The sequence below is a fragment of the Sander vitreus genome, chromosome 10 (assembly GCF_031162955.1).
Source record: "Sander vitreus isolate 19-12246 chromosome 10, sanVit1, whole genome shotgun sequence".
Classification (NCBI taxonomy): domain Eukaryota; kingdom Metazoa; phylum Chordata; class Actinopteri; order Perciformes; family Percidae; genus Sander; species Sander vitreus.
In genome coordinates this window covers 15417589-15442833 of record NC_135864.1, presented here as the reverse complement: position 1 = coordinate 15442833, position 25245 = coordinate 15417589, and the positions used below count along the sequence as shown (strand labels likewise).

The following is a 25245-nucleotide window of genomic DNA, read 5'->3' as shown; positions in this document are numbered from 1 at the left end:
ACACTGAGCAAAGCAGAGCATGTGAAACAGCAGCAGGCTGATGTATGTATGCGCAACCTTTTTTGGGGTGTAGAATAACGCAGCATAAGCACAAATAGGCTAAGTACAAATAAATAGACTTAATTTTTTTTTTTGTATCTGTATTTTAAAAGGGGAACACGATCGTTCACCCAGAGCGGAACCACAATATGTTGTTGCACCGCGGATGTATTTTCATGTAACACGTTTTCCGTCCACCACCAGCGGATCGTGGTAGGGAGGGAGGCTTTAACAGCGTCACATTTCATCTCTTGCATTACATTAATTTGTCCGAAAGTTACATACATTATTATTGATACCGTGCGGTTAATTTAACCTCGAAGAGAAAGCTAACAGAGCGGTTATTTGGTTAACTAAGCTAACCAACGGTTACTACAGTGCGTCTGTCAAATCCGTCCTCGCCCTTTGAGCTGTCACATCACAGAGAGGTGGACACTGGACGGGCAGGAAACATGACGAGTTTGGCGAGTCGGGTGTTTTTCAGGGTCGACAGGGTGTGTCGCCACCTCCCCGTGGTCCTCAACACTTTCCTGGTCTTCTCAATCACCGGAGAGGTGAGCTACCTGGTTCTGGTCGAGCCTTCGCTGGAGGCGGACCAGAATAAGACGGTGTGGTCCGCCTGGTGGAAAGCGGTCCACCTGCTGGCTCAGTACTTCATGCTGGGAAACATCTGCTGGAACGCCGTGCTCTTCCTCAGAACCAGCCCCAGCATAAAGGGGGTGTTCCTGGGAGGACAGGGCATGGGCCAGGGGTGGAGGTAAGGAAGGAGCAGCAGCTTTATCTTTATTGTCCACCAGGGTGGACATTTGTCCGATTCACCAAGCACAAGTGACAACATAAAACATTAAAAGCAGACAAGCAGTTAGTAAAACAAAACACATCGATCATATTACACATTAAAAATCAGTTAATGTCCATGTCTGTGGTTTAAATCTCATCAGTCATTTTGTTGAGTTAAAAATGTTGATGGCACTTGGGATGAAGGACTGCTTGAATACATTTTTAGTTGCCAACGGGACTCTACAGCGCCTCCCGGAGCTCAAACTGGCTGAAGAGAGGATGGGAGCTATCTGCCAGGATATTCCTATTTCTCATTTCCCATTTCCATTTTACCCTCTATGGATATGCCCTGCTTTCTTCCTCGTAGTTAAGGGCTTTTTGGGGTTTGTCAATTATTTTGCTTGCCGTTTAGAATCCTAGAAAGTTTATTCTTAGAGCTATAGTTTAGGTGACTGTATTAGGCAGACAAGTTAAAATACTCTTAACAATAGTTCTGTGCACTAGTTCTTACATTTGCTGATTAACACTACACTACATTTCCTAAGAAGATAAAATTAGCAAAATATACTCTATTTTTAGAGAAGCTCACCTGGCTGTCCAGAACTGTGCCGAGGTAAATGTTGTTTAGGAGCATATCTGACTGTAAATAACAGTGTTTTCTCTCATTTTTCCCACACAGGTACTGCTATACATGCGAGACACATACTCCTCCTCGCTGCTCCCATTGCTACGACTGCAAAGTGTGTGTTCTGCGGCGGGATCACCACTGCGTCTTTTTTGGCCAGTGTGTGGGCTTCCGTAACTACCGCTACTTCCTGTGCTGCTTGTTTTTTATGTGGTCGGGGCTCCTGTACGCCACTCTGATGAATGCAGAGGTCTTCATTGTCATATTGAAAGAGGGTGTGACTATGCACAGTGTCCTGCTGCTGCTCATACCCTGGATCATGCTAGTTTCAGGTAGGATCTGGTTTGTGCAATATTGGTTTTTCAATTTTACCTTAGTTCCTTAGTTCCTTCCTTAGTTGTGGCATTTACCAGCGTTACTTATACTGTACACACTCATTTGTTTGTAATTTTTGCACCTCAAAGATTGACTTATTTGAGTCTAGTTTACTATTTAAATGTGCCATCACAAACACAGCAAATGCCATTGCTTTAAAGTGCTCATATTATGCATTTTGAATTTTCCCCTTTCCTTTATTGTTATATATCTTTTTGTGCACATGATAGGTTTACAAAGTGAAAAAGCCCAAAGTCCACCCCAAAGGGACTTACCATCTTCCAGAGAAAACACTGTTCACAAACTGCTCCAAACTTCTCTGTTGTAGTCCAGCCTTTACTTCCGTGACAAACGTGCGTCACTTTGTAACAGACGTTATAATGCTCGCCTAGCTGCTAGCATGGCGCACCCTCATACTCTGCAACTGACAAGCTAGCAGTACTTACTGCGCATGTGCGACTCCCAACAAAGATAGTACAGAAGTGAGATGTCTCCCTCTGTAGCTAAAACAGAGAGCTCAACACACAGGGTGAAAGAGGAGCTGCAGCAATGTGCAGTACAACAAAAATATGGTAATTTCTGAAAATTAAACCACATAAACCTATTCTGGTACAACCTCTAAATACAATTATGAACCTGAAAATGAGCATAATATGAGCACTTTAAGTTAATTTAATTTAATTTACACAGTCCAATATCACAATTTTGCCTCAAGGGGCTTTAAAATCTGCACAGCATACGACACCCTCTATCCTTAGATCCTCAGTTAAGGAAAACATCCCCCCAAAGCGGAGGGGAAAAAATGGAAGAATCTTCAGGAAAAAGCAAAAGAGGAAGGATCCCTCTTCCAGGATGGACAGATGTGCAGAAGATGTTGTGTGCTGCCTACTTCATTAAGTTCTTGTCTGCTCTATTTTCATCGGCCAGAACTCGCATGAGAGAAAGCTCTGGTCAAAGTGTCCCATTAATCACCCACAGTGGTCTGCAGGGAAACTTACATTCATAAATACATTTGAATGACACTTTAAGGGCTGAACTGGGGGTAATAAGGAATGCAAATACATTAAAAGTTACTTTCCCCACAGCTCTCTTTAACTTTAATGCAGCAGATGGTTTATGTATGCTCGTTGACACATCAGTTCAGTTGTTTGTGATGAAATGGATCCCAGGAATATAACCAAATCTATTTCATGTAAAAATTTAACCTTAGCTTGGATTTCTATCACTGGCTGTGATTTAATCAGTGTTGCTGTCCCTTCTCTCCCCAGGGCAAGTCTCAGCACATGCCTTTGCCTTTGCCTTCATCGCTGACACATGCGTGGTGGGCTTTCTGCTGGTGTCTGCCTTCTTCTTCTTCCATCTCTTCCTGATGTTTCGGGGTCAGACCACAAGGGAGTGGTACTCGACCCGCCGACCCTACAACCTCGGGCTCCTGGGCAACCTGCGTCACGCTCTGGGCCTTCGCTGGTACCTCTGCTGGCTTTGCCCACTCCTCCCATCACCTGTGCCTGGAGATGGGATAAACTTCCAGGTCACAGGATTGCTTGAACCCACCCGGTAACAGCTGAAGGTCTGAATATTAACAAGCCGCATGTCTTTGCTTTAGTGGTGATGGGTAATGTTATCGGGAGCAGCAGCGGCAGGGAAGATCACCTCAGTTCAAGAAGAGGTAGCTTGGGATGGGAAGAAGCCAGTGTGTGGTTGTGTAAGATGTTAATGGGTGTAACTGTCTACCGGTATTTTCTCCGTAGTCTTTACCTGTGCTGAAACAAAGAAATGATGGGTCGACTCTGGAAGGTATATTGACCTTGACCTAAAGGTAATCTGTACTGAACACTCATTGCCTCAGAGTATTAACACAGAAATTAGCATTGTTCCTCAGGAATACTGAGCCCTGAAAATATATGTAAACATCACTGAAATGGGAATGTATTTTATTGATCATGAGAAATGTATGATTTTAAATCCTTGTTAACAAGCACCTGCAACTACAGACTATGACTCCTGGGTAGTCATCCTCTTGGGAGGACAACTTAAATGGACCTTTCTCGTACTGATTTTTTTGCCTAAGGTCATACAAATTTGGCTTGCACTGTTCCTCAATATTCCATAGGATTCTAAATCTGCAGTTGTGTGTTAGTTGCTCGGATCATGATGTGCTTTCCACTTGTCTACATCCACTCCTGAGCTCCAGCTGAGTTTACTATACAGAGCTTTTTACTGGAAATTGTTGCACCAAGTGAGACGATGAGAACACTGAGAGGGTGTTCACAAGAGTTGACAACATATGTGTAAGAAAACAATCAACAGAAATTTTACATGGTGTAAAATCTAATGTTGCAATTTACAGACTAATGTAAAGTAATTTAGTGAATACAGCATTTAAAATCTACTTATGTAGAAAGCACATTTGGACAGTCTTTGATGTTTCACATTACGTTTCAGTCAGTAATTTACTACTACAAACTACACCTACAGTGTAACAACATGACGTGTACTGACTTGACTGCTGTGTCCCAATTCCCTACTACATACTAATTGTACACAGTAAATAATGTATACTAATCTTTACAATATCCTGTTTTTGCAGTAGGTATACGGGAAATCATTACCTTTTTATACAATATGTTTGACACAATAGAATGAAAATGTTCAAAAAAAATGTATAGTTATTTTTATTTTCTGAGGTGTTCCTGGAGCTGTTCCACCTCACTGTTTAGATTATGTAGAAGACACTCCATACTCAAAACCTGCTTTGATTTAGTTTATAGTATGGATTTGGGACACAGCTAACATGTCTCACAGCTTGATGCCAAATGGACTTCTGTTACCTCAGTACAATTTCCCCTCTTTTATTTATATATATATATATATTTTTTTTTTACAAGCCATTGTTTTGACATGAGCTTTTGTCCTACACTGAATTTACATTGCAGAAAAAAGATTTTTTAATAGTTTGATTATGTCTGCCTTTTTTGTGCTATATCATATGGGTCACATGTTTGGTTTTGCTATTTGAAAGTGCTTAAATAAATTGTTTCAAGGGAAGTATGGAACCATTGAAAAAACGTTTAATTTAATTATTTTATTTTATGTATTTCGTGGTGTAATAGTAAAATTGTGACTTTGAAACGTGTTTTTTGCAGTTCCAACAATTTTAAACATGGACGCTTGAGTAAAATATACCTATTCAAATTTCATTCTAATGCAGTGAACCCAACACAGACCGTTTAATTAATCACCAAGAGCCTGTCTTCTCAAACATTTCGTTTCTCAACAGGGGCACGTTGAATTTAAAAACCGTTTTGCTACGGTTTTCCAACGACATGTTTCCTCGAAAGGGTGTAAAACATATTATTAAAACTACATCCATGGTGTGAATTGAAACTACGTGCTCTGCATACACCACCGTTTTGTCTGGGCTGGGGCTGAATCTTTTTACAATAAATACATAAAAATAAATAAAGAAGAAAAAATAAAGGCCTGAAGGCGACCCAGGTTAGTGCCAGGTGCATGGTAACCTGGCAACGCAGGCTTCCTGCGCTTGGTTTAGCAGCCAGAACTACAATTTAGCTGCTGCACTTTAGACCACAGTCTCTAGCTTAACCTTATTAGTTTGGAGTTACTCGCAGGTAAGTCATTTTTGTTGTCCATTTTAAAGCGGATATAAGTATAAAACATTAGCAGTTGTAGTATTATGCAAACCTTTGGTCAACTTGTATGGGTGGTATCATGCTAGCTAACTGAGAAACGTTAGCTAGCTAATGGTAGCATGTAGCTAATGTTACTAGCTAACTGAGTCTGTAAAACATTAATGAAGGGTGTCAACAAGTATTGAAAAACACTAATAATTTTCTCCAACACGTAACGTTACTTTCACATGTATGTGACTTGTTAGCAATTTAGCTAAGCTAGCTGATCAATGATGAGTTTTAGCTAACATTACCTCAGTTCTTTTTAAAATGTGACTGTAACCAAAGTTGGATAACTCTAGCTAGCTATGGAAAGTTAACGTTAGCTACTTTTAAAATAGCCTTTTTCAAATATAATAAGATGTTGTCAAAGTGCCCCCACTAATAAACTGGGAGTCATTTCAATCCCAGAATCTCTCTTCTTTTTTTTTAGTCAGGTAAAAACAGCCTTGAAAGGTTGGAAAATGGCTAAGATATTTTTGCGCTTCTCATTGCAGGGATTTCTGCTTTATGCAAAGTGTCTTAATAATTAATCTATGTTATACAAGTAATGTTAATGTTATTGTTAGTTAGATAAGTTAACTGGATCAGTCTAGTCTATCCTTAAAAGTTGTACATTGAGAGATTCACACCGTCAACACTATTCAATGGACTACAGTCATAAATGTTGTCAAAAATAATTAATTTTTTTATTAAATAAAGGCTGGAAGAAAACGGAAAATATAGCTTACAAGTCGTGTTTTGCTCCTTATGGTAATTTGTTTGGTGGACCTTTGTCGATCAGAAGCACCACGGAGGAGTAAGCCAGCAGGATGGATGTCACAGAGGAGAATATGTGAGTGATGTTCACTGAATAAACCCACACACAAAAAAATATTGCAATGGCACTGTATGGAACTTGATCTCGTGTGTGTGTGTGTTGGCATGTGGACATGCTAGTGTACATGAATACACTTACTAATTGTACTTTTTATACACTCATAGCTTTTGTGTGTGTGTGTGTGTGTGTGTGTGTGTGTGTGTGTGTGTGTGTGTGTAGGACACCAACAGAGATGCTTGAGAAAATAACTGAGCTTGATTATGCTCACAGCCAACAGAGGGACCTGAATGCTAAAATGAGGCAATTGCTGGATGTTGCAGACGATGATATAGCAATGCTGCGCTCAGAGAACGCCAACCTCAGAAAACAAGTGAAAGCGTAACTAGTCACACACATTTGTCCCTACTCAGTAGCAGAAGGGTCCCTGAGGCGTATGACTATCAAACTTAACACTGCAATTATCTTTTAGCATATTAATGATCTGTTTGATTTTCCTGCTGCCTTTGACATGGCTTTTATTTTATATCTGTTTTATCTTTATTTTTTCAATGTTTTTGTCGCGCCACCCCTGTTATCTTTGTTACTTAGTGCTTTTGAACTAGTGCTTTAACATTATGGTGAAAAAACGGTCAGCAGCAGGTAGATGTGTTTGTGCATCAGCAGCCTGGAGAAGAACATCAGTGAAGCACAGCAGGTTGAAGCAGAGCCTTGCAGTTCCCTCCTGTCCGATGACCTCAATGCAAAGAGATGCAGTGAACAAAAGATTCAGAAATTGGTGGGTAACCAGAAGTATAAGAAGGCAAAGCAAAATCCTTGATGATATCTAGTCTTACATTGCAGTGATAAACGGCCCAGCTCTATTCCAGTGTTGCTTCAGGCAGAGCTCTGAGCTGCTACTAACTTAAATTAACATTCAAATGATTTGTGTAATCTTTTAGAAACCACTGTATTCTCATAGTTTGCTTCCTCATATCTCGTATGCTTCAATTGTGTCTTTTACTGTAGTCTAATCCAGGTCGTAGGTCGATGTATTCAGGCCCGCCCTCACTGCAGTGGCATCTCACTTGTAAACCTCAGAAGTATATGTCAAGGATTTTACTTTTTTAGACAACCTTTGACAAGAAAAATGATAATTCCTCTTTAAAATTTCATCAATGAGATTTTTGTAATTTTTACTATGCATTTAATAAAAAAATAATGGATTGCAAGTGTGTTGATCTATAATCATAAAATAGGGTAATACCAGCTAGGGTTTTATTACTATACAGCACTTTAACAGCCATCCTGTGGAGGTTTGGCATCAATGGTATATGTTATTTTTTCTTCCAAAGTCTTACGCCTACTATGTTATAAACAATTCCAGGCTATTTTTGAGACTTAATTACATTCAATGCAAATGTTATGCTTTTTTTTTTTTTACATATATATCCAGGTAACCCTTCATGTTGTTGTGTTTTTATGCAGGAGAAGGAAAACACCACGATAAAGGAGCAGAATAAGAAGCTAACTACAGAGGTATGATATCTGTTACTTTTCACATAGCACTATGATCTGTCATCATATACTACAGTTAGAAGAGGTACAGACATTTCAAAACACTTGGCACATTTAAATTACTTTTTAATTCTGACTTTTTCAGCTCAAGAGCTTCCAGCAAGAGAGAGACCAGGACAAGATTGGCTTGAGCAGGTTCAAGGTTTCACTTCAAACTCTGGAGGTAACACTATGGATTCAACTTGGAGATGTTTGATTATTTCTTTCTCTCCATTCTTTCTACCGGTGTTTGCATTAGTCATGTTACATTGTCAAACCGCTTCTGATTTGTTATGTTGTGTGTTTCTTCAGCGTAGCATGGGAGAGGCTCAGTTAGAGCTGCTTAAAAGGGATGAGGTCATTCATCAGGTAGGAACACAGACAACAGCACTAGACTGACCAAAAAGTCAAAGATTTTCTCATAAAGATTGATCTTTCGCTTAGGATGTCAACATGAATATCTTGACAGTTCTTTGTCTTTTTAATTATTTGAACATCACATTTCTTCATGTGTGTGTTTGTTTTAGAAAAACTTGCAGTTAGAGCACTCGGAGGAGGCAATAGAAGAGTGCTCCAACATCATAAAGGTAAAGATGTTCTCAACCATTTCTATTCAGTTAAGAAAGTAGAAGGAAAAGTATTCACTCAGCTACCGACCGCTTTCAGATTAAGTCTTATCGGAATGAGCTGTTGAAGTGTGTCTGATCATGTTTCTTTGCTCCAGGATCTCAGGCTGACAAATCAGAAGCTGAGTGAGCAGTTGGAGAACAGACGGGATGAGGCCTCATTGTAACTCTGACACATTATATCCTCTTGCTCTAAATATATCATGAAGTACACTGAGTCGTCTGTTTGCAGTCATACTTTACTGTGTGTCTGCTGTTTGATTCTAGCGCTTTTGTGAATGACCTGATGGCAGAAAAGGAAGGATCGCTCAGTCCCCCTCTGTCCTTCGCAGAGGAAATGAATCTGCTGGCCTCTTCAGCTGAAGTGGAAATCAACACGTCAGACTCCACGGATCTTAGACATGTATGACCTCTCCCTCCTGTGTATAGACTTTTAAACTTGAGAGATTGTAAAAATCACTCAGTTGCCACTTTATTTTGTTCACCTGGATAAAACTAATGCAGTCTTGCAATAAGTCCTATAAAGTGGCAACTGGGTGTAGATTAAGAGTTTGATTATTCTGTACTTCCACAAGTGACCACTAGAGCGTGCCACTGTAAATCCAAAGACTGTGGCTGTAGAAATGAGGGGATTAGTGATGTCTGGTACTGTATGTGCAGGAAGAACCTGAGGTGGAGGAGCTGCCGAAGCCTCAAAGTGTCACAGTAGATCTTCAGACCAAAAGGTACTTAAGCTTTGCATCATAAAATGGCTCTGAATCATATTTCGTTACCTCATTCATAATCGTCCCTCTGGTTTCTCCATTGTCTAAGGTGTGCAGGTGTCTTGGAGACAGCCGTCCAGACAGTAAGACTCTTTCTGCTGTTTGTCATTCTCACCGTTTTGGCCTTTGTGGCTTCAGGAAGCTGTACAGGAAACTTTTTTTCCATCAACACCTTGTGGAGTGGTGCACACCTGATGTTACAGCCCTACTGTAGTGTGCAATATGGGGCTTTACCTCCTATTTGATTTAAACACTCCCGCTTATAAACATGTTAACTATTTTTGGCTTATTGTTGTTGTTTTTTTGTAGCTGAATATGTTTTCTACTAAGCAGATCATAGGGCTAATGTTATTTTAAATAATTTATTTTTTGCAAAAATACTAGCCTACATGCAATGTGCAGTGGAATATAAATCGTTTTGCATATTTATTAGGAGTTTGTGCACTGATTTAGAAGATGTATGAAATATTTTGTTTTTATTGAAACATGTCTTGCTCAAACCAATGTTTATATAAAAAAATCATTTAATAGTTCATATTTTCTTAGTCCTCCTGGCCACTACACATCGACTTAAAACCGTACTCACCTGCTCTTATGTACATTGTAAACGTTTTTGTTTGCTGTAATTGTTTCTTTCGTTGAAATACAAAGGGAATTTTGTACTTTGGCTGTATTTTGTAATTTGGATTTTACTTACTTTAAAGTAGTTTTACGAAGGGATCTCTTTATGGTCAGTATGGGGAAAGGGTTACAGCAGCCAATAACTCATTCATACATATGGCCATGTGAGTATGGTATGAGGATACGCTGGAATACATGTGAACCAAAGAGATGAGTTCTTGATGAGAGTAGTAGTCCAGTCTGCCATAAGACCGTTTGTTTATTATTATCAGGTTAGTATCCCAGTTACACTAAAACATTCATTAATAAATAATTACTTTTCACATTTTGAATTCCGTGCTCCAGTAAGTGTATCTATGCCTTCCAGTCGCCCCTCCCAGCTGAAGGCGCTCCCTGGTGGTCTTGTCTGTGACATAGGAAACACCCCCTCCCATACGGAAAATCATAAAGTGGGGGATCAAATGTAGGACAGGAGGGACGAGAGGACGGTCTGAATCGAGGGATGTTTTTTTATATCATAGCTGGTTGATGATTCATTTTGTGTGTGCTGGAGTTTGAGCTCGCGGATGCTGCGTGGGGACTGACTCGTGCTGAGATGCTAATGACAGGCCAAACCTATCAAGCATCCTCCTGTGTCGTGGATGGAGCCCAAAGCTAAATAGCTGAAAGACGATAAATCGGAAAAAGAGAGCCAAAGGCCAGTTTTTATCCAGTCTGTATAACGGGGACCGCACCGGCTGTGTGAGGAGGAGTGGCGGCGTCGTCGGCAGCAGGGACATGTTCTGAGCGGAGAGCCGGCGAGCGGCGGCGGCTGGCGGGATGAAGGCGCCGAGGAGACCGAGGCAGACGCGTCTCCTCCCCCGGTTCTGCGTCTGTGCAGTCGGTCTGCTCGCAGCCGCCTGGATCTTTAACTTCAACGATGTTACAGGTGCTTTTCAAGGAAACTACACATACGAATGTGATGATTTAATCATAAGCACATCCGTGTGTTGTCTATGACCATGCAATTCACATTATTTAAATGTTAGATTGCAGTAATAATACAGATAATTATAACCTTAAACGAGTGTTTTTAGCAGCACAGTAGACAAAAATAAATACAAGTTGGGTACATTTACTGTATTTGTATGTATTTATATGTCAATCCTTTTTAGGCTCCAATGCACCCACTGTGGATCATGACATCTCCTTGTCCAAGAAAGAGCTCATGCAGCAAGAAAAAGACAACAATGAAAATGACAGTATTTCTAGATCCGGTGAGACATCTTTGTGTGTGCGTGTGTGTGCGTGTGTGTGTGTGTGTGTGTGTGTGTGTGTGTGTGTGTGTGTGTGTGTGTGTGTGTGTGTGCATCGATCTACCTCTCCCTCCACCTCATCCCTCATTTCTTCAAACTCTGCACATCTAGATGTTTAAACAGTTAGGCCTTTGAGGGGACCCAGTTGCTAGGAAACTGAATGCTGAATTTGTAGTTGGTTAGCTTGTACATCTGGAGCTGTTCAAAGTGCCTGCCATGACCTGCTGATTAGTAGCCTCTCATCATCAGTTCTCTCTTCGCTTGTGTGTGTGCTTGGATCCAATTGGCTGTTTTGAAAGACTAAGAGAGAAGCAGTGACGGCATCTTACAGTCTGATGTGAGATGAAGAGATTTTGTATCCAATTACAGAGAATATATTGAGCTAGAAAAACTGCCTTGGGGGGGAAACAGTACAGATTAACTTCAAGGCCTCAAAGACATGTTCTTCCTATTAACAAATTGCTATTTTCAAGAGCACCATCTTGTTCTTGGTGATAAAAATATACGGTTTGATCCGTGTCTAAACAAAATCATGTGACAGGTTGTCATAATATCACACACCATATATGTGTCTCTATCCCAACATGTGATGCATGTTAGCTGCTAACTAACTGCACAATGTTGCCTCTGTGCAAGATCTCAGACACTTTAGTCACACTTGTTTCCCACGTTTGTTACCTTTCTCTTCAATGGAGGTTTTATGAATCCTGACTCACAAATAAATCAGAAAGTCACTTGAGAGGTTTCTTCATTTGTTATTTTGAGCTGCCTCATAATAAAAGCTTCTTTATGGTGCAGTGAGTCGTGGCATTAGTTCGAGCTTATGTGCAAGACGTTGCAGTCTAGCAAAACACTACAGCAACCTTACAGTTTGAAAGAGGGTGGTAGCGATGTGTCGTCTAACTCAGCCAAATTTGATGCCTCTAAAGGTTGACTTCATAGGAATTGCTGGCTTTATTGAAAGCGTTGGAAACTTGGGTGCAGATGACATGAGTGACAGTGTGAAGTCTCAAGATGAACCATTAAAAAAAGGGCTGAAAACTCAATTATAATGCAATTTAACTGGTGTCGTGTGGCAAACATTTTAACGTTGAGCTGTCTCAGCCCTTGTTGCTAGGGGATACAACCGGACACACATCCAACAAAGTCATACACACACCCACACATTCACAAAAAGTCATCACAAAAGTGACTGGAGGTTCAGGGAAGATCTGCAAATTACGATTATTTTCATTGATTATTAATTAATCTACTGATTATTTTTTCTCCATTAAATTTCCTAAAACATGAGGCAATGTCATCCAATTGCTTGTTTTGTCTGACCAACAGTCCAAAACCCCAAGATATTCAGTTTACAATCACATAAGACAAAGAATAGCAAAACCATGATCATCTTTAGTTTTCAGCCTGGACCCAACAGCCAAAAATCCCTGCTGAGGCTCCTCTTAGAGGTCAAAGGGCACAACAACTCCTTTAAATACAGAGGTGCATGACCATTTCAAAAGTCAATCAATAAAATCAATCCTAAAAGTGACAGGGAGTCAATGGAGAGAAAGATTAACAACAGCTCTTCTAATTTGAGAGGCGGGAACTTGGGCTGTTGAAATAACGATTCGTTGATTTTAAGAATACTTGTTGACTGATTCTTCTGTGGATCAACTAATCAATCCATCCACTAATTGTTTCAGCTCTAGTTCAGGAAGTTCCCCCATTTTACACATCATTAGATTACTCTCTGTCCATCTCTTCTCCAGCTGTCAGTGATTTTCCTGAAGACCTCTTCACTCTGGAGCAGAAGAGACAGGGAGCGGTAGTCCTTCATGTTCTCTGTGTGAGTATCGGCTCTTCCTAAATGGATGCTTCATTTTGTTGCATTAAACTCACAAACCGAAATGCTTATATAAGCCATATGGCCAATAATGTGTCTCCTCTATTTCACAGGCGATCTACATGTTTCATGCACTAGCCATCGTGTGTGATATTTACTTTGTGCCATCACTGGAAAAAGTATCAGAGGTATGAACTAAAGACATATGTAATATATAAATAAAATCATGTAGGACATATAGTAGAGTTTTTTTTTAACAAGAAAGAGTTAGTTTAGTTTAGAGTCTACAGTTAGATTGTTGATGTTGTCTTTGTGTTTTTCAGGTGTTACCTGGGATTTTTACAAAGCATTTGTTTATTTTATTTTCATCCAAACCTTCAAAGGATAAGGATGGAGTTATTTTTCTGTCTATATTTCCCACGAGAACTCATGCACAAATGCTGCATTAGTCCAGATATCAAAACTTATGTCTTCCCCACCTGTGTCACCCAGCCCCAAGCACATTTGTTTTAATTGAAAGATTACATATATGTATATATATATATATATCTGTAGTTTTAATGTTTGCTGTAGTTTTTAGCAAACATTACTCAAACATGAGTACAAGTGCATTTGCTGGGGAAACTTGTCAATTGTGGATCAACAGCCTCATCCTTCAATCATTAAACTTGTCTTCCTCTGTCCACCAGAACCTTCAGCTCAGTCAGGATGTTGCCGGGGCAACCTTCATGGCAGCCGGGAGCTCCGCCCCCGAGCTCTTCACCTCTCTGATTGGTCAGTAGGCGTTCGTATAATCGATTTCTCACTCTCAGGCATTAGCCCAATGATTGCCCCATTAGTGCTCCAATTACCTGCAATCATAGACATCTTCACCTGATCAGGACTGAGGGGAGTCAAGTTCATGTCGGCACTGATTTCAAGCGTTGAGTAGACAAAGACGGCGAGAAGAGCACATTTCATTTATGCTTGATGGTTTACCAGCTTACCTGCAAATTTATTAAGTGTTTTTTCCCCCACAGATCATTAGGGTTTCAGTAAATATGGACATTGATGAAAAAATACACTTTGGGTAGAAAAGATCCAGGCATTGGCATCGATAAGATTACAGTTTCCATGGTGAAATCTTTACAAAATAAGGACATTGTTCACAGTGTTTGGAAACTTTGGCGCAGAGATAAAACAGATACAGAAACCATCGTACACATGTCGTGGTAATAATAGGGATTATCCTGGATACTGCTACTTTTTTAGAAGGCATAACATACAGTTTAATACAATTGAAGCAGATGTATTGTTTTGATTTGTAAGAATGAAAACTTTGCTTCTAAATCCATGTGGCTAAAGGACATTTTCTCATATTGCATACATATTGCCACTGAAATAATCTATTTTATTCTCAAATGAAAAATAGGCTGGCCTTTACATGTATTAAAGTGACTTAAATAAGTAGCATAAGATAAAAGATATCTGCCCAGCCCCCTTGGTTATGTATATATGTAATATTTCTGTTTAGAGGAGAGAGCTATTATGCCTAACTTTTTACACATTTATGTATGGGAGAGAGATACAATCCATCATTTCTTACAGATTGCCACATTACTTTAGTTTTTGCTGATGATTTATGGCTTGCGCTTTCCTGTTCTGTGTTTTTAGGGGTGTTTATCACAAAAGGAGACGTGGGCGTGGGAACTATTGTGGGATCAGCTGTCTTTAACATCCTGGTCATCATCGGCCTCTGCGGCATCTTCTCTGGACAGGTCCATCTTAAGCTAAAATGAGAACTGATCTCACCTTTTCTGAGCTAATAAAACTCATTAAACATAAAAGCAAACAGATATTTTGTATTTTAGTTTTTTTTCACATGATTACATCTTACAACATTTGCTTGACTTTACTGTGTGTCTTCTCTTTCCAGACCATCTCTCTGAGCTGGTGGCCTTTGTTTCGTGATGCTGCCTTCTACATCCTGTCCATACTGGTGCTTATCCTGGTGAGAAACTCCCCATTTAATTCCTCCAGAAACGACAGTATATATAGCTACCAGTAGAGAGAAAATACTCACGTCATATAATATTATTGTTTGACAATACTGGATTTCTGAGGCCAATATTAATTCATTATCCTATCAGTCATTAATTACTATTATTAGAACATAACATGTTTTCAATAGCATCCCTTAAATGTGTTTGGTTTTTAGAATTGTAACCAAGATGTGACGAGCTAATAGGAGTCAATATATTGGCCAATATTAGCTAATCAATTCTTTTTATGTTCCTTTGATAAGACATATAAAAAGATTTATTTTTTATGGTGTAATTAAAGTATATTTTCATCGTATTTGCAGGTGATCTATGATGAAAAAGTCGTGTGGTAAGAGTGTAATTAAACTCTATTATAATTTAGCAGCCTATGTTGTTTGAATATCAGGTTGCAGGATAGCTGGCTGTCATTGTGATGAATGTGGTATTAATGAATCTGTGTTGGTGTTTGTGTGCATGTTTTAAGGTGGGAGACCATCATCCTGATCTCTATGTACGGAATCTACATAATCATCATGAAGTGAGTGTCTTTCCCCCCCCCCCCCTCTCACATTTCTATCCTGTTGGTATCAAGCCACCACGCACTCTACATCTTTGTGTGTGTGTGTAGGTTCAACAGATCTCTGCGCAGCCTGGCAGAGAGACACTGCAGCAGGGCAGGTCAGCCATGTCTGAGCCGCCTGCGACGGACGACTGCTGTCGGAAACGTTGGAGACTGTGACAACGACATGGTGCCGCTGAAGCCAGGTGCAGCAGCTCATGTTTGCATGCGTGCATGTGTACATCCAAAACATAAAAAAAGTTTCCCTCAGTCTCTCTCTCAGAGCAGCGTTCAACAGACCTAGTGACACAGTTAAGGCTGCCTGTCAAACCCTGTGGAATTCCAGCAGGCTGAAATAGAACAAGACCGCTTAGATTTGTTCTCCACTTCTATTTTGTTTTCCTGTTTGTCTGCTGTCTATCGTTTATCTTATTAAGCTATCCTCTGCTATCCACTGATATCTCCTGCCAACCTCCATCCATCTCCCTGCACGTTTCCCAGATTCATGTGCGGTGGCCGGCCAGGACTCAGGGGTGGTGATGGTGGATGAGCTGCTGAACCTGCACCCCCACCAGCTCTCCTTCTCAGAGGCAAGCCTCCGCCTTCTCATTACCCCGCATTTCCCCCCATTCACCCGCCTGCGCATGGCAGGACGCATGGTCATCAACGAGGTACACCACACGCGCTCGCACCCTGCACATAACGTCCAAGTTCCACCGGGTTTTTTCGGCTAGATTGGTGGGTATTTAAATTTGTGTGTGTGCATCATTTAAAAAAAGAAGAAGCAATATGTCACTGTCAAATTAACATGGTCATATTGGTCAAACCGTACCATAAATATAATGAAGGATCACTGCACTCGTGTGCACTTGTGTACCTGAACTGGGTTGCACCAGCTATTTGTAAAGCCGTTCTAAGGTTTGTGTTGTAAAGTCCTCCTTAAGTTCTTAGTATCTACTCGCTAGTTTTTTTTTTATTGAATTGTGTTGCACCATTAAAACATATGGATGTCACTGTAGCGTCACAAGTTGTAACATAACTGCCAAAAAAGCAGTTTTTTTAATGTATATGTATACATGGAGAAATGTGTGTTTCAGATTTAAGGCGGATTTATGGTTGTACGTAGGCTCCACGCAGAACCTACAACGTAGCCTAGGTAAGTAGCCTACGCTGTTGTGAGGATTTATACTTCTGCGCTGGTGTGCCTGCGTCGTTCTAGCGTATCTCTTTAAAAGAATAGCAGAGCCGGTATGTGTGTGCGCCTGGGGAGTGTGTGGTAGAGCGAGTGAGAGAGTGACGGGGATTAGCTTCGGAACGAGTACAGACTCCGGCAGTGGAGATGGAGAAACAAAGTGTCTCTCCTGTGCTTTCTGACCACGGTTGGAAAGCCATAGCAGGAAAAGTTAACCCTCTCATTAAATACATGTTGTTCACGGAGAAGGAGAACCTGGGAATTAGTGGTGGGCAGATCGATCCAAATATTGATAATATCGATACCAACGTTGGTATTGATACCAGTATAATGCACTGCTGCAGTTTCATCAAAAAGGCGACCTGGCTGTCTGTGTCTGTGTAAGTGCCGTTGCTTTCAAATGCCGCTCCTGTCACAGCGCGGAAAAGGCACACTTTGCTCCTCCTCCCCCCTCTTGTGATTTCATGTTGTACCGTCACATGACTCAGCGAACAAGCAAGCAATCAGCCAGGCCCGGCAGCGGCCAGCAGCACACACACACAAGCAGGACAGAGACAGAGGAGAAGACTGGCAGAGAGGAAGAGGAGCGCTCTGTGGCTATAGTTTCAGGCCAAAAATGAAACAACGGCAAGCTGTATAATTTGTAAAAGGGCTATAAGATACAGTGTTAACACAACAAATTTACACAAGCATATGAAAATTCTGTCCTGGGTTTAACTTATTAATAATCCAAAGGAAAAATCACAAAAACACTTAAAGGTCATGAGAATTCATTCAAATTTAGCAATTCGATGATGAATCCTTAATTATTAAAAAGTATCGGTATCGGTGATACTGGCCCTGTATTTATTTAAATTTTGCAGTATCGCACATCACTACGAAATGAGTAGGGGGATATGCGACGCTATGCGATGCTACCAAGTCACGGCCAAGCGGACCAATCACAGTTGTTGCGGTCTGCGTACTATAATTACCATTATAATACCATAATAATACCATAATTCCTCCTGAATTATGGTATTCTTCGATAGCCTGAGTAACTTTAACCGTTGTTCATGTGAAATCTCAAAGACAGCCTGATGCTTTGTTTATAGACTATTTGTGGGTGGCTGTTTGCTGTTTGACCTATCAACTCCTGTCGATAAAGTATAATAGGGTAAATCCTGTATAGTGCATACACTTGTACTTGTAGCTGTTATGTATCTTTTTAAGTCATTGTAAGTCGCAAGCGCACACACCAAAGGCCACAGTATAGTTCGAAGACTGGCGTAGGGTACAGCGTAGGGTATGGCGTATCTATAGCAGAAAATGTGCAGCATTATATGGATTTATTGGAAAAACGTCAGTGAGAAAGTTGTTTCTTCGTAGTTGCTTACTTTGCTGTACAGAACCGTAGAGGTCATATTCTTTCATTCCTCCCACAGTCGGCCATTACCAGAAATCTTTTAGCTTTAGCTCCATATGCACTGGAAGAAAAGTCCATTTAAGTTTGCTGGTAGTGTTTTTGGTAATAATTATGTTTTTAGTTGCCATATTGATTTGTTGAACTTGTTAACGATTTATCAGTAGCAAAGATACTACTCACAGCGCAGTGTTTGTACAGGAGCTTTGCAGGTAGACAAAAAAGATTAGGGGAATACATTTTTGATGGCATATCAAACACACACACACACACACACACACACACACACACACACACACACCTTATAGTATATTACACCTTATACAGTGGTGTGAAAAAGTGTTTGCCCCCCTTCCTCATTTCCTGTTCCTTTGCATGTTTGTCACACTTAAGTGTTTCGGAACATCAAACCAATTTAAACAATAGTCAAGGACAACACAAGTAAACACAAAATGCAATTTGTAAATGAAGGTGTTAATTATTAAAGGTGAAAAAAAATCCAAACCATCATGGCCCTGTGTGAAAAAGTGATTGCCCCCCTAAACCTAATAACTGGTTGGGCCACCCTTAGCAGCAACAACTGCAACCAAGCGTTTGCGATAACGTGCAATGAGGCTTTTACAGCGTCCTGGAGGAATTTTGGCCCACTCATCTTTGCAGAATTGTCCTAATTCAGTTACATTAGAGGGTTTTTCGAGCATGAACGGCCTTTTTAAAGGTCATACCACAACATCTCAATAGGATTCAGGTCAGGACTTTGGCTAGGCCACTCCAAAGTCTTCATTTAGTTTTTCTTCAGCCATTCGGTGGTGGACTTGCTGGTGTGTTTAGGATCATTGTCCTGCTGCAGAACCCAAGTTCGTTTCAGCTTGAGTACACGAACAGATGGTCGGGACATTCTCCTTCAGGATCTCTTGGTAGACAGCAGAATTCATAGTTCCTTTTATCACGGCAAGTCTTCCAGGTCCTGAAGCAGCAAAACAGCCCCAGACCATCACACTACCACCACCATATTTTACAGTTGGTATAATGTTCTTTTTATGAAATGCAGTGTTCCTTCTACGCCAGATATACTTGGACACACACCTTCCAAAGAGTTCCACTTTTGTCTCATCGGTCCACAGAATGTTGTCCCAAAAGTCTTGGGGATCATCAAGATGTGTTCTGGAGAAATTGAGACAAGCTTTGATGTTCTTTTTGCTCAGCAGTGGTTTTCTCCTTGGAACTCTGCCATGCAGGCCATTTTTGCCCAGTCTTTTCCTGATGGTGGAGGCATGAACGCTGACCTTAACTGAGGCAAGTGAGGCCTGCAGTTCTTTGGACGTTGTTGTGGGGTCTTTTGTGACCTCTTGGATGAGTCGTCGCTGCGCTCTTGGGGGTAATTTTTGGGCGGCCGGCCACTCCTGGGAAGGTTCACCACTGTTCCATGTCTTCGCCATTTGTGGATAATGGCTCTCACTGTGGTTCGCTGGATTCCCAAAGCTTTGGAAATGGCTTTATAACCCTTTCCAGACTGATAGATCTCAATTACTTTCTTTCTCAATTGTTCCTGAATTTCTTTGGGTCTCGGCACGATGTGTAGCTTTTAAGGATCTTCTGGTGGACCTTACTGTGTCAAGCAGCTCCTATTTAAGTGATGCCTTGATTGTGAACAGGTGTGGCAATAATCAGGCCTGGGTGTGGCTAGAGAAATTGAACTCAGGTGTGGACAACCACAGTTATAGTATGTTTTAACAAGGGGGGCAATCACTTTTTTCACACAGGGCCATGATGGTTTGGATTTTTTTTTCTCCTTTAATAATAAACACCTTCATTTACAAATTGCATTTTGTGTTTACTTGTGTTGTCCTTGACTTTTGTTTAAATTGGTTTGATGTTCGAAACACTTAAGTGTGACAAACATGCAAAGGAACAGGAAATGAGGAAGGGGGCAAACACTTTTTCACACCACTGTATATCATAATATTATCCCAGACACAAGCAGACAGTAACTTAATCTTCAAATCTGCTTCCTCACTCTCTCGGCTCTCCTGCATGTGTGCTTGCCATTTCCAGTGCCAAATTAAAGTGTGACTTCCACTGCTGCCCCTGCTCTGTACCATGCCCCTGATCAATGCTTTCCAAATCCCCCTCTGGTGAGGACATGCCTGGCTGCCAGGTCTCATATTGTTAGCTACAGTCAGATGAAGTAGTTTCTCATGTCATTTTCTTTCCTTCTTTTTTCCCTTCTTTCTTTTCTCTGACTTCACCCTCACTCCCTCCCCACCCACAGAGGCAGAGGCTGATTCGGGCCCGGGGTGGCCCAGAGGAGGGGGGAGCCTCGGGCGAGGAAGGCTTGGGTGCTAACGGGTCGTGGGGGAGGGAGAACGGGACGGTGGCCGAGGGAGACAAGCAGCCGCTGGAGGGAGAGAGGGAGAGGGGTAAAGAGACGGGGGGAGAGACAGGTGGGGTAGCACATCCTAAAGAGGAAGAGGAAGAGGATGAAGAGCAGGAGGAAGGAGAGGAGGAGAACACTCCTTTCAAACCCTTCGTCCTGCCACGTGAGTGTTATGCACACTTTGCATCTTTTCATGTGTCAAATATATATCTAAAGCTAGAAAATCTCTCAGGTTCAAACTGACACTAAGATTCACAGGCCGTACCACATTAATAATTTAGAAGTTTAGATGAATCTACAATGATCCCTGTGGGGAAATGTGTGTGTGTGTCTGTGTGTGTCTGTGCGCGTGCACGTGTGTTTTCATAATTTCCTCAGATGGTTGGTGTGTGCGTCTGAAGTGGCTGCTCTCTTGGCCCGTGAGCGTCCTACTTTACTTCACCATCCCCGACTGTAACCTGCCGCGGTGGGAGCGCTGGTACCTGCTCACCTTCCTGTCCTCCACGCTCTGGATAGCCCTATTCTCCTACCTCATGGTCTGGATGGTACGAAACACACTAATGCACTTGCACGTGCACACACACAAACACGCACACACACACATAAATACATACAGCATCTTCCCTCTGTGTTTCTGTCTAGGTGACCATAATCAGCTACACACTTGGAATCCCAGAAGTCATCATGGGCATTACTTTTCTGGCAGCCGGCACCAGTGTCCCTGACTGCATGGCCAGCCTCATCGTTGCTCGACAAGGTGCGCGTGCATGCGTGCGTGTGTGTTTTACATTGTTGAATAATTTAAACTTTGCACATTTTAGTATATTACAAAACTAAATCAGGTTTATTCTTGACCAAAAAATTAAAACTGACTTGAAAAACGGTTTGACTGGATTTCTAATAGAGGTGTTGAAATTAATCAAATAATCAATTCGAATCGTGGACGTGGACAATGCTGCATCGATAATCAGCCGGGCCATAATTGATTATTTCTGTTTACAATTTAATGTAGGCCTAACAACATTTCTGTTTACATATTCTGTTATGTTTTGCACATTCAGGAAGTGCCATGTGCTCAGTGCTGTAGTTTTATGTATCCAATGTATTTAGTATTAGAGGACTGCAGAATGTTTTGTTTTTGAAGCTTGAAAAGCTATGAATTAAATATCCTATATGGCTTTAATGGAAAAATGTATTTGACGCATCGAGATATCGAATCGAAGACATGATAATCGTAATCGAATCGACTCGGGAGATCAGTGAAGATTCACACCTCTAATTTCTAATGTCATTTGAATGCCTTCCCACTACATATTTACACCTGAATTTCATTGTGTGTATGTCAAATGTTGCAGGGATGGGCGATATGGCTGTTTCCAACTCCATTGGCAGTAATATCTTTGATGTGCTTCTGGGCCTGGGCTTCCCCTGGGCCCTGAGGACTCTCGTTGTCAGCTACGGATCAGTGGTAACACCAGCTGTTTTCTCTACCTGATATCTTGTACAGCTGGCTTGACCCATGATCCTAAAAACATAGCGATATCCCCTTGGTTATCTCATCTCTCTCCCCCTTGTCACCTCTTGACTATCCACCTGAAAAATACTTTTAAAATACTTCTGTAGGTAGAAGGTAGAATACGAAGGGAGTATCGCTAAAGCCAAAGAGAGAACGCAGCGGTGGTCGAGCGAGCTAGAGAGTGAATAAAGAGAGGGAGAGCCGTAGAAAGCAGTGAATCAGAGGAATAAAAATATGTTTTCAGATTGTTTCACGGCTGTTATGTTCCAAAGCACATATAAACACACACAACACACCTTGTCGGATTATAAGTAAAAGCAGAGCTTCATCCTGTCTGTCTGTCTGTCTGTCTGTCTTTGTGTGTGTGTGTGTGTGTGTGTGTGTGTGTGTGTGTGTGTGTGTGTAGGTTAGAGTTGTGCGTCGATATGAGACGCTGAGGGGAAAAGCTGCGTTGGCTGAGATTGGCTGCACAACCTGCGTTATTGGCTTGGGGTTATACACTCACGTGGGGCCCAAAGGCACTTTGTTGACGCCCATAAACATGCACACCAAAAGATAAGAAGAAAAGAGAAAATACAGGCAGAGGGCAGGGTCTCTGCAGATACAGACACCACCACACACTTCTAGTTGGTCAAGTGATGATTGAGAGGGATTATTTGTTTATTAGTCTATACTATGTTTTATTAGCATAACACCTTCCTATTATGCCTTTGAAGGGGCTGTACTCGATATTCCAAAAAAAAAGTGGTCTGGGATTGCCTCCACACGGCTCTTACAACTCGTCAAATTCTGGCGCTTTCTCATCCCATACACATGGCATCTACAGTACATGCACTCACGTGCACACGCAGAGAACGGAGAAGCTCGGATTACAACACACAGAGGGAGTGTGACTTCATTCTCTGCCCAGGACGCCATTGCTCCACGATATCTTTACATAGCAAATAATTGTTTATGGCTGTATTAAAGTTCTGAATATGGAGGACAGCCCCTTTAAGTCTGAATATTGTTCCGCATTTAAAAGAAGAAATGAAGTCTTTATACGTGAATGTACAATACATTACTGTATTTAAGTATAGTACAACACCATGAATGAACTTTGTTAAGACATGGAATTTATCATTGTGTGGTTTCAACATGTTAATGCTTTGTCATCTCTGGCTTTTAGGTGACAATTAACAGCAGAGGCCTGGTGTACTCAGTGATTCTTCTGTTGGCCTCAGTCGTACTCACTGTGAGTTCTATCTGATCATTATTGTTAAAAAATCAGTTAATTCATATAGGTATTTCTTAGATTGTAACATGAGTCTGCACCAACATCAGCTGCCTGTTATTTTTTACCAATGATTTTCCTCTCATCTTTTTCCTGTCAAGGAGAGCCCTTGTCTCTGTTTCCAGACTCAGGAAATTATATTTAGAGCAGTGCAACAGGAAATGAAGCTCTCTCTTTCCATCCATCCCTCCTCAGGTCCTGTGTGTCCATCTGAACTGCTGGAGGTTGGACCGCAGACTGGGACTCTGTCTCATACTGCTCTACGCCATCTTCCTCCTCTGCTCCATCGGCTTCGAGAGTTTGTAGAGGACAGTCACACTCCCTGTACACGTGCACGCAGAGTCATGGTCCAACTTGTTTTCCACATTCAGTGCTGCCGTTATTCATTAAATGTACAGACAGATGAATTTTAATTTCACTTTAAGGGTGGCTGTACATGTTTAAGCAGCGTTACTTCAACACTGGCTGCCTGAAAGCTACGTTGTTTACCTTTGATAAACGAGTATTTTACATAGTTTTGTACCGAGTACCTCCAGCCCAGATTTTGTGAAATCAGACCCAAGTGATTATGCACTATGTTTCACAAAAAATTTACAAAGTATTGAATTTGTATTCTGAAACAAAGAATAATGTATAAGGAATCCTAAAGTCGGTTAATTTACTTATTAATACTTTATGACTGCTACGAGTAATGTCAATGACCAGATGATTACACATGTAAGTTTATATAGTTGCTTCTCATTGTGTGAAGTTATTTTATGTACATTTTTATGTCGAGTTTTCATCACGCCTTTGTATCTGTAGTTGTAAACAGCAAAGCATGGCTGGTCATCACGCTGCAGTTAATTGCACTGAGTCACTGTTGTCTTGGCCTTGTTGTCTTGGCCCCCCCCCCCCGCCGCCCTCCCTCTTTCCTCCAAGCTTCTCAGCACAGAGGTGGTGTTTTTGTGCTGGAATAAGGCGACTGTATGCTACAAGGTGTTTTTGAATGTCTGTTTGGAGAGAGACGTTGAGTGTGTGTTGTTAAGTTCAATAAAATGTTTTGTTCTGTGAGGTTTCTCTTTTGTCGTTCTTCACTTGTTTCACAAATTACTGTAATAAATGTAACAAGAATTAGAGCAACATATTAAGAATGAACTATGTACTATACAATGACGTAATGAACTGACATTTTTATAAATGTTTTGTCATACTATACTATGCCTTTTTGTCATTTTTATGACATACTATATTGCATTTTTAATTTTTTTTTCAGCAAACTATGCTATAACATTTTTATGACAAACTATACCATGACTTTTTTATGACATATACTATGACTTTTTGTGACAACCTTTACTATGACTTTTCTGACTTCATGACATACTTTACTATGACTTTTTTATGACAAACTATGCTATAACATTTTTATGACAAACTATACTATGACTTTTTATGACATATTATGCTATGACTTTTATGACACTATGACTTTTTTATGACTTCATGACATACTTTACTATGACTTTTTACTTTTTATGACATACTATACTATAACGTTTTTATGTCTTTTTGTGACATACTATACTGAGACTGTTTTAGGATATACTATACTAATTAATCGCATGCCGGCATTTATTAATTTATTTTACACTTCACTCAGCTTCGCGTCGTGCCTAACAGGCTACTATTTTGACCCTTTACCGCACCTTTACTTATCATCAAGCTGCGATACTTCCTCCTGCTGCAGGCATGATGGAGAAAGACAGCAGCAACACGATTCTAAATGGCGCTTTTAATTTTCCAAAACTCCCGGACGGCTCAGTAGACAAGTCGAAAGCTATATGCACATTGTGTAAAGCCAAATTAAAATATCGCCGAAGCACGTCAAGCTTGAGCTACCACCTACGAGCTAATTAACGTGACTC

At 40.9% G+C, this 25245-nt stretch overlaps 2 protein-coding genes across 2 annotated transcripts; both read left to right on the top strand.

The window, feature by feature from the left end:
- The first annotated feature begins 205 nt into the window (after positions 1–205).
- On the top strand, positions 206–4687 carry zdhhc24 (zDHHC palmitoyltransferase 24). Its single transcript, XM_078260502.1, has 3 exons — positions 206–796; positions 1499–1776; positions 3088–4687. The coding sequence occupies exons 1-3, from the start codon at positions 492–494 to the stop codon at positions 3378–3380; spliced, it is 876 nt and encodes a 291-aa protein (XP_078116628.1). The 5' UTR covers positions 206–491; the 3' UTR covers positions 3381–4687.
- A 5698-nt stretch (positions 4688–10385) lies between these two features.
- On the top strand, positions 10386–23953 carry LOC144524882 (sodium/potassium/calcium exchanger 3-like). Its single transcript, XM_078261397.1, has 17 exons — positions 10386–10803; positions 11030–11131; positions 12925–13001; positions 13112–13186; positions 13688–13772; positions 14652–14755; positions 14914–14988; positions 15343–15368; positions 15504–15557; positions 15648–15784; positions 16080–16249; positions 20445–20712; positions 20928–21094; positions 21192–21306; positions 21905–22017; positions 23234–23299; positions 23534–23953. Exons 1-17 carry the CDS (start codon positions 10695–10697, stop codon positions 23642–23644), a joined length of 1854 nt encoding a protein of 617 aa, XP_078117523.1. The 5' UTR covers positions 10386–10694; the 3' UTR covers positions 23645–23953.
- The last annotated feature ends 1292 nt before the right edge of the window (positions 23954–25245 follow it).

What these genes read in the sequence shown, in the direction of transcription:
- zdhhc24 (XM_078260502.1), top strand. Translation starts at nt 492, where the DNA reads ATGACGAGTTTGGCGAGTCGGGTGTTTTTCAGGGTCGACAGGGTGTGT. An exon ending in GGCATGGGCCAGGGGTGGAG is followed by an intron (nt 797 to 1,498) that starts GTAAGGAAGGAG and finishes TTTCCCACACAG; the next exon opens with GTACTGCTATACATGCGAGA. An exon ending in CTGGATCATGCTAGTTTCAG is followed by an intron (nt 1,777 to 3,087) that starts GTAGGATCTGGT and finishes TTCTCTCCCCAG; the next exon opens with GGCAAGTCTCAGCACATGCC.
- LOC144524882 (XM_078261397.1), top strand. Translation starts at nt 10,695, where the DNA reads ATGAAGGCGCCGAGGAGACCGAGGCAGACGCGTCTCCTCCCCCGGTTC. An exon ending in CACTGGAAAAAGTATCAGAG is followed by an intron (nt 13,187 to 13,687) that starts GTATGAACTAAA and finishes TCTGTCCACCAG; the next exon opens with AACCTTCAGCTCAGTCAGGA. An exon ending in CATGGTGCCGCTGAAGCCAG is followed by an intron (nt 15,785 to 16,079) that starts GTGCAGCAGCTC and finishes CACGTTTCCCAG; the next exon opens with ATTCATGTGCGGTGGCCGGC.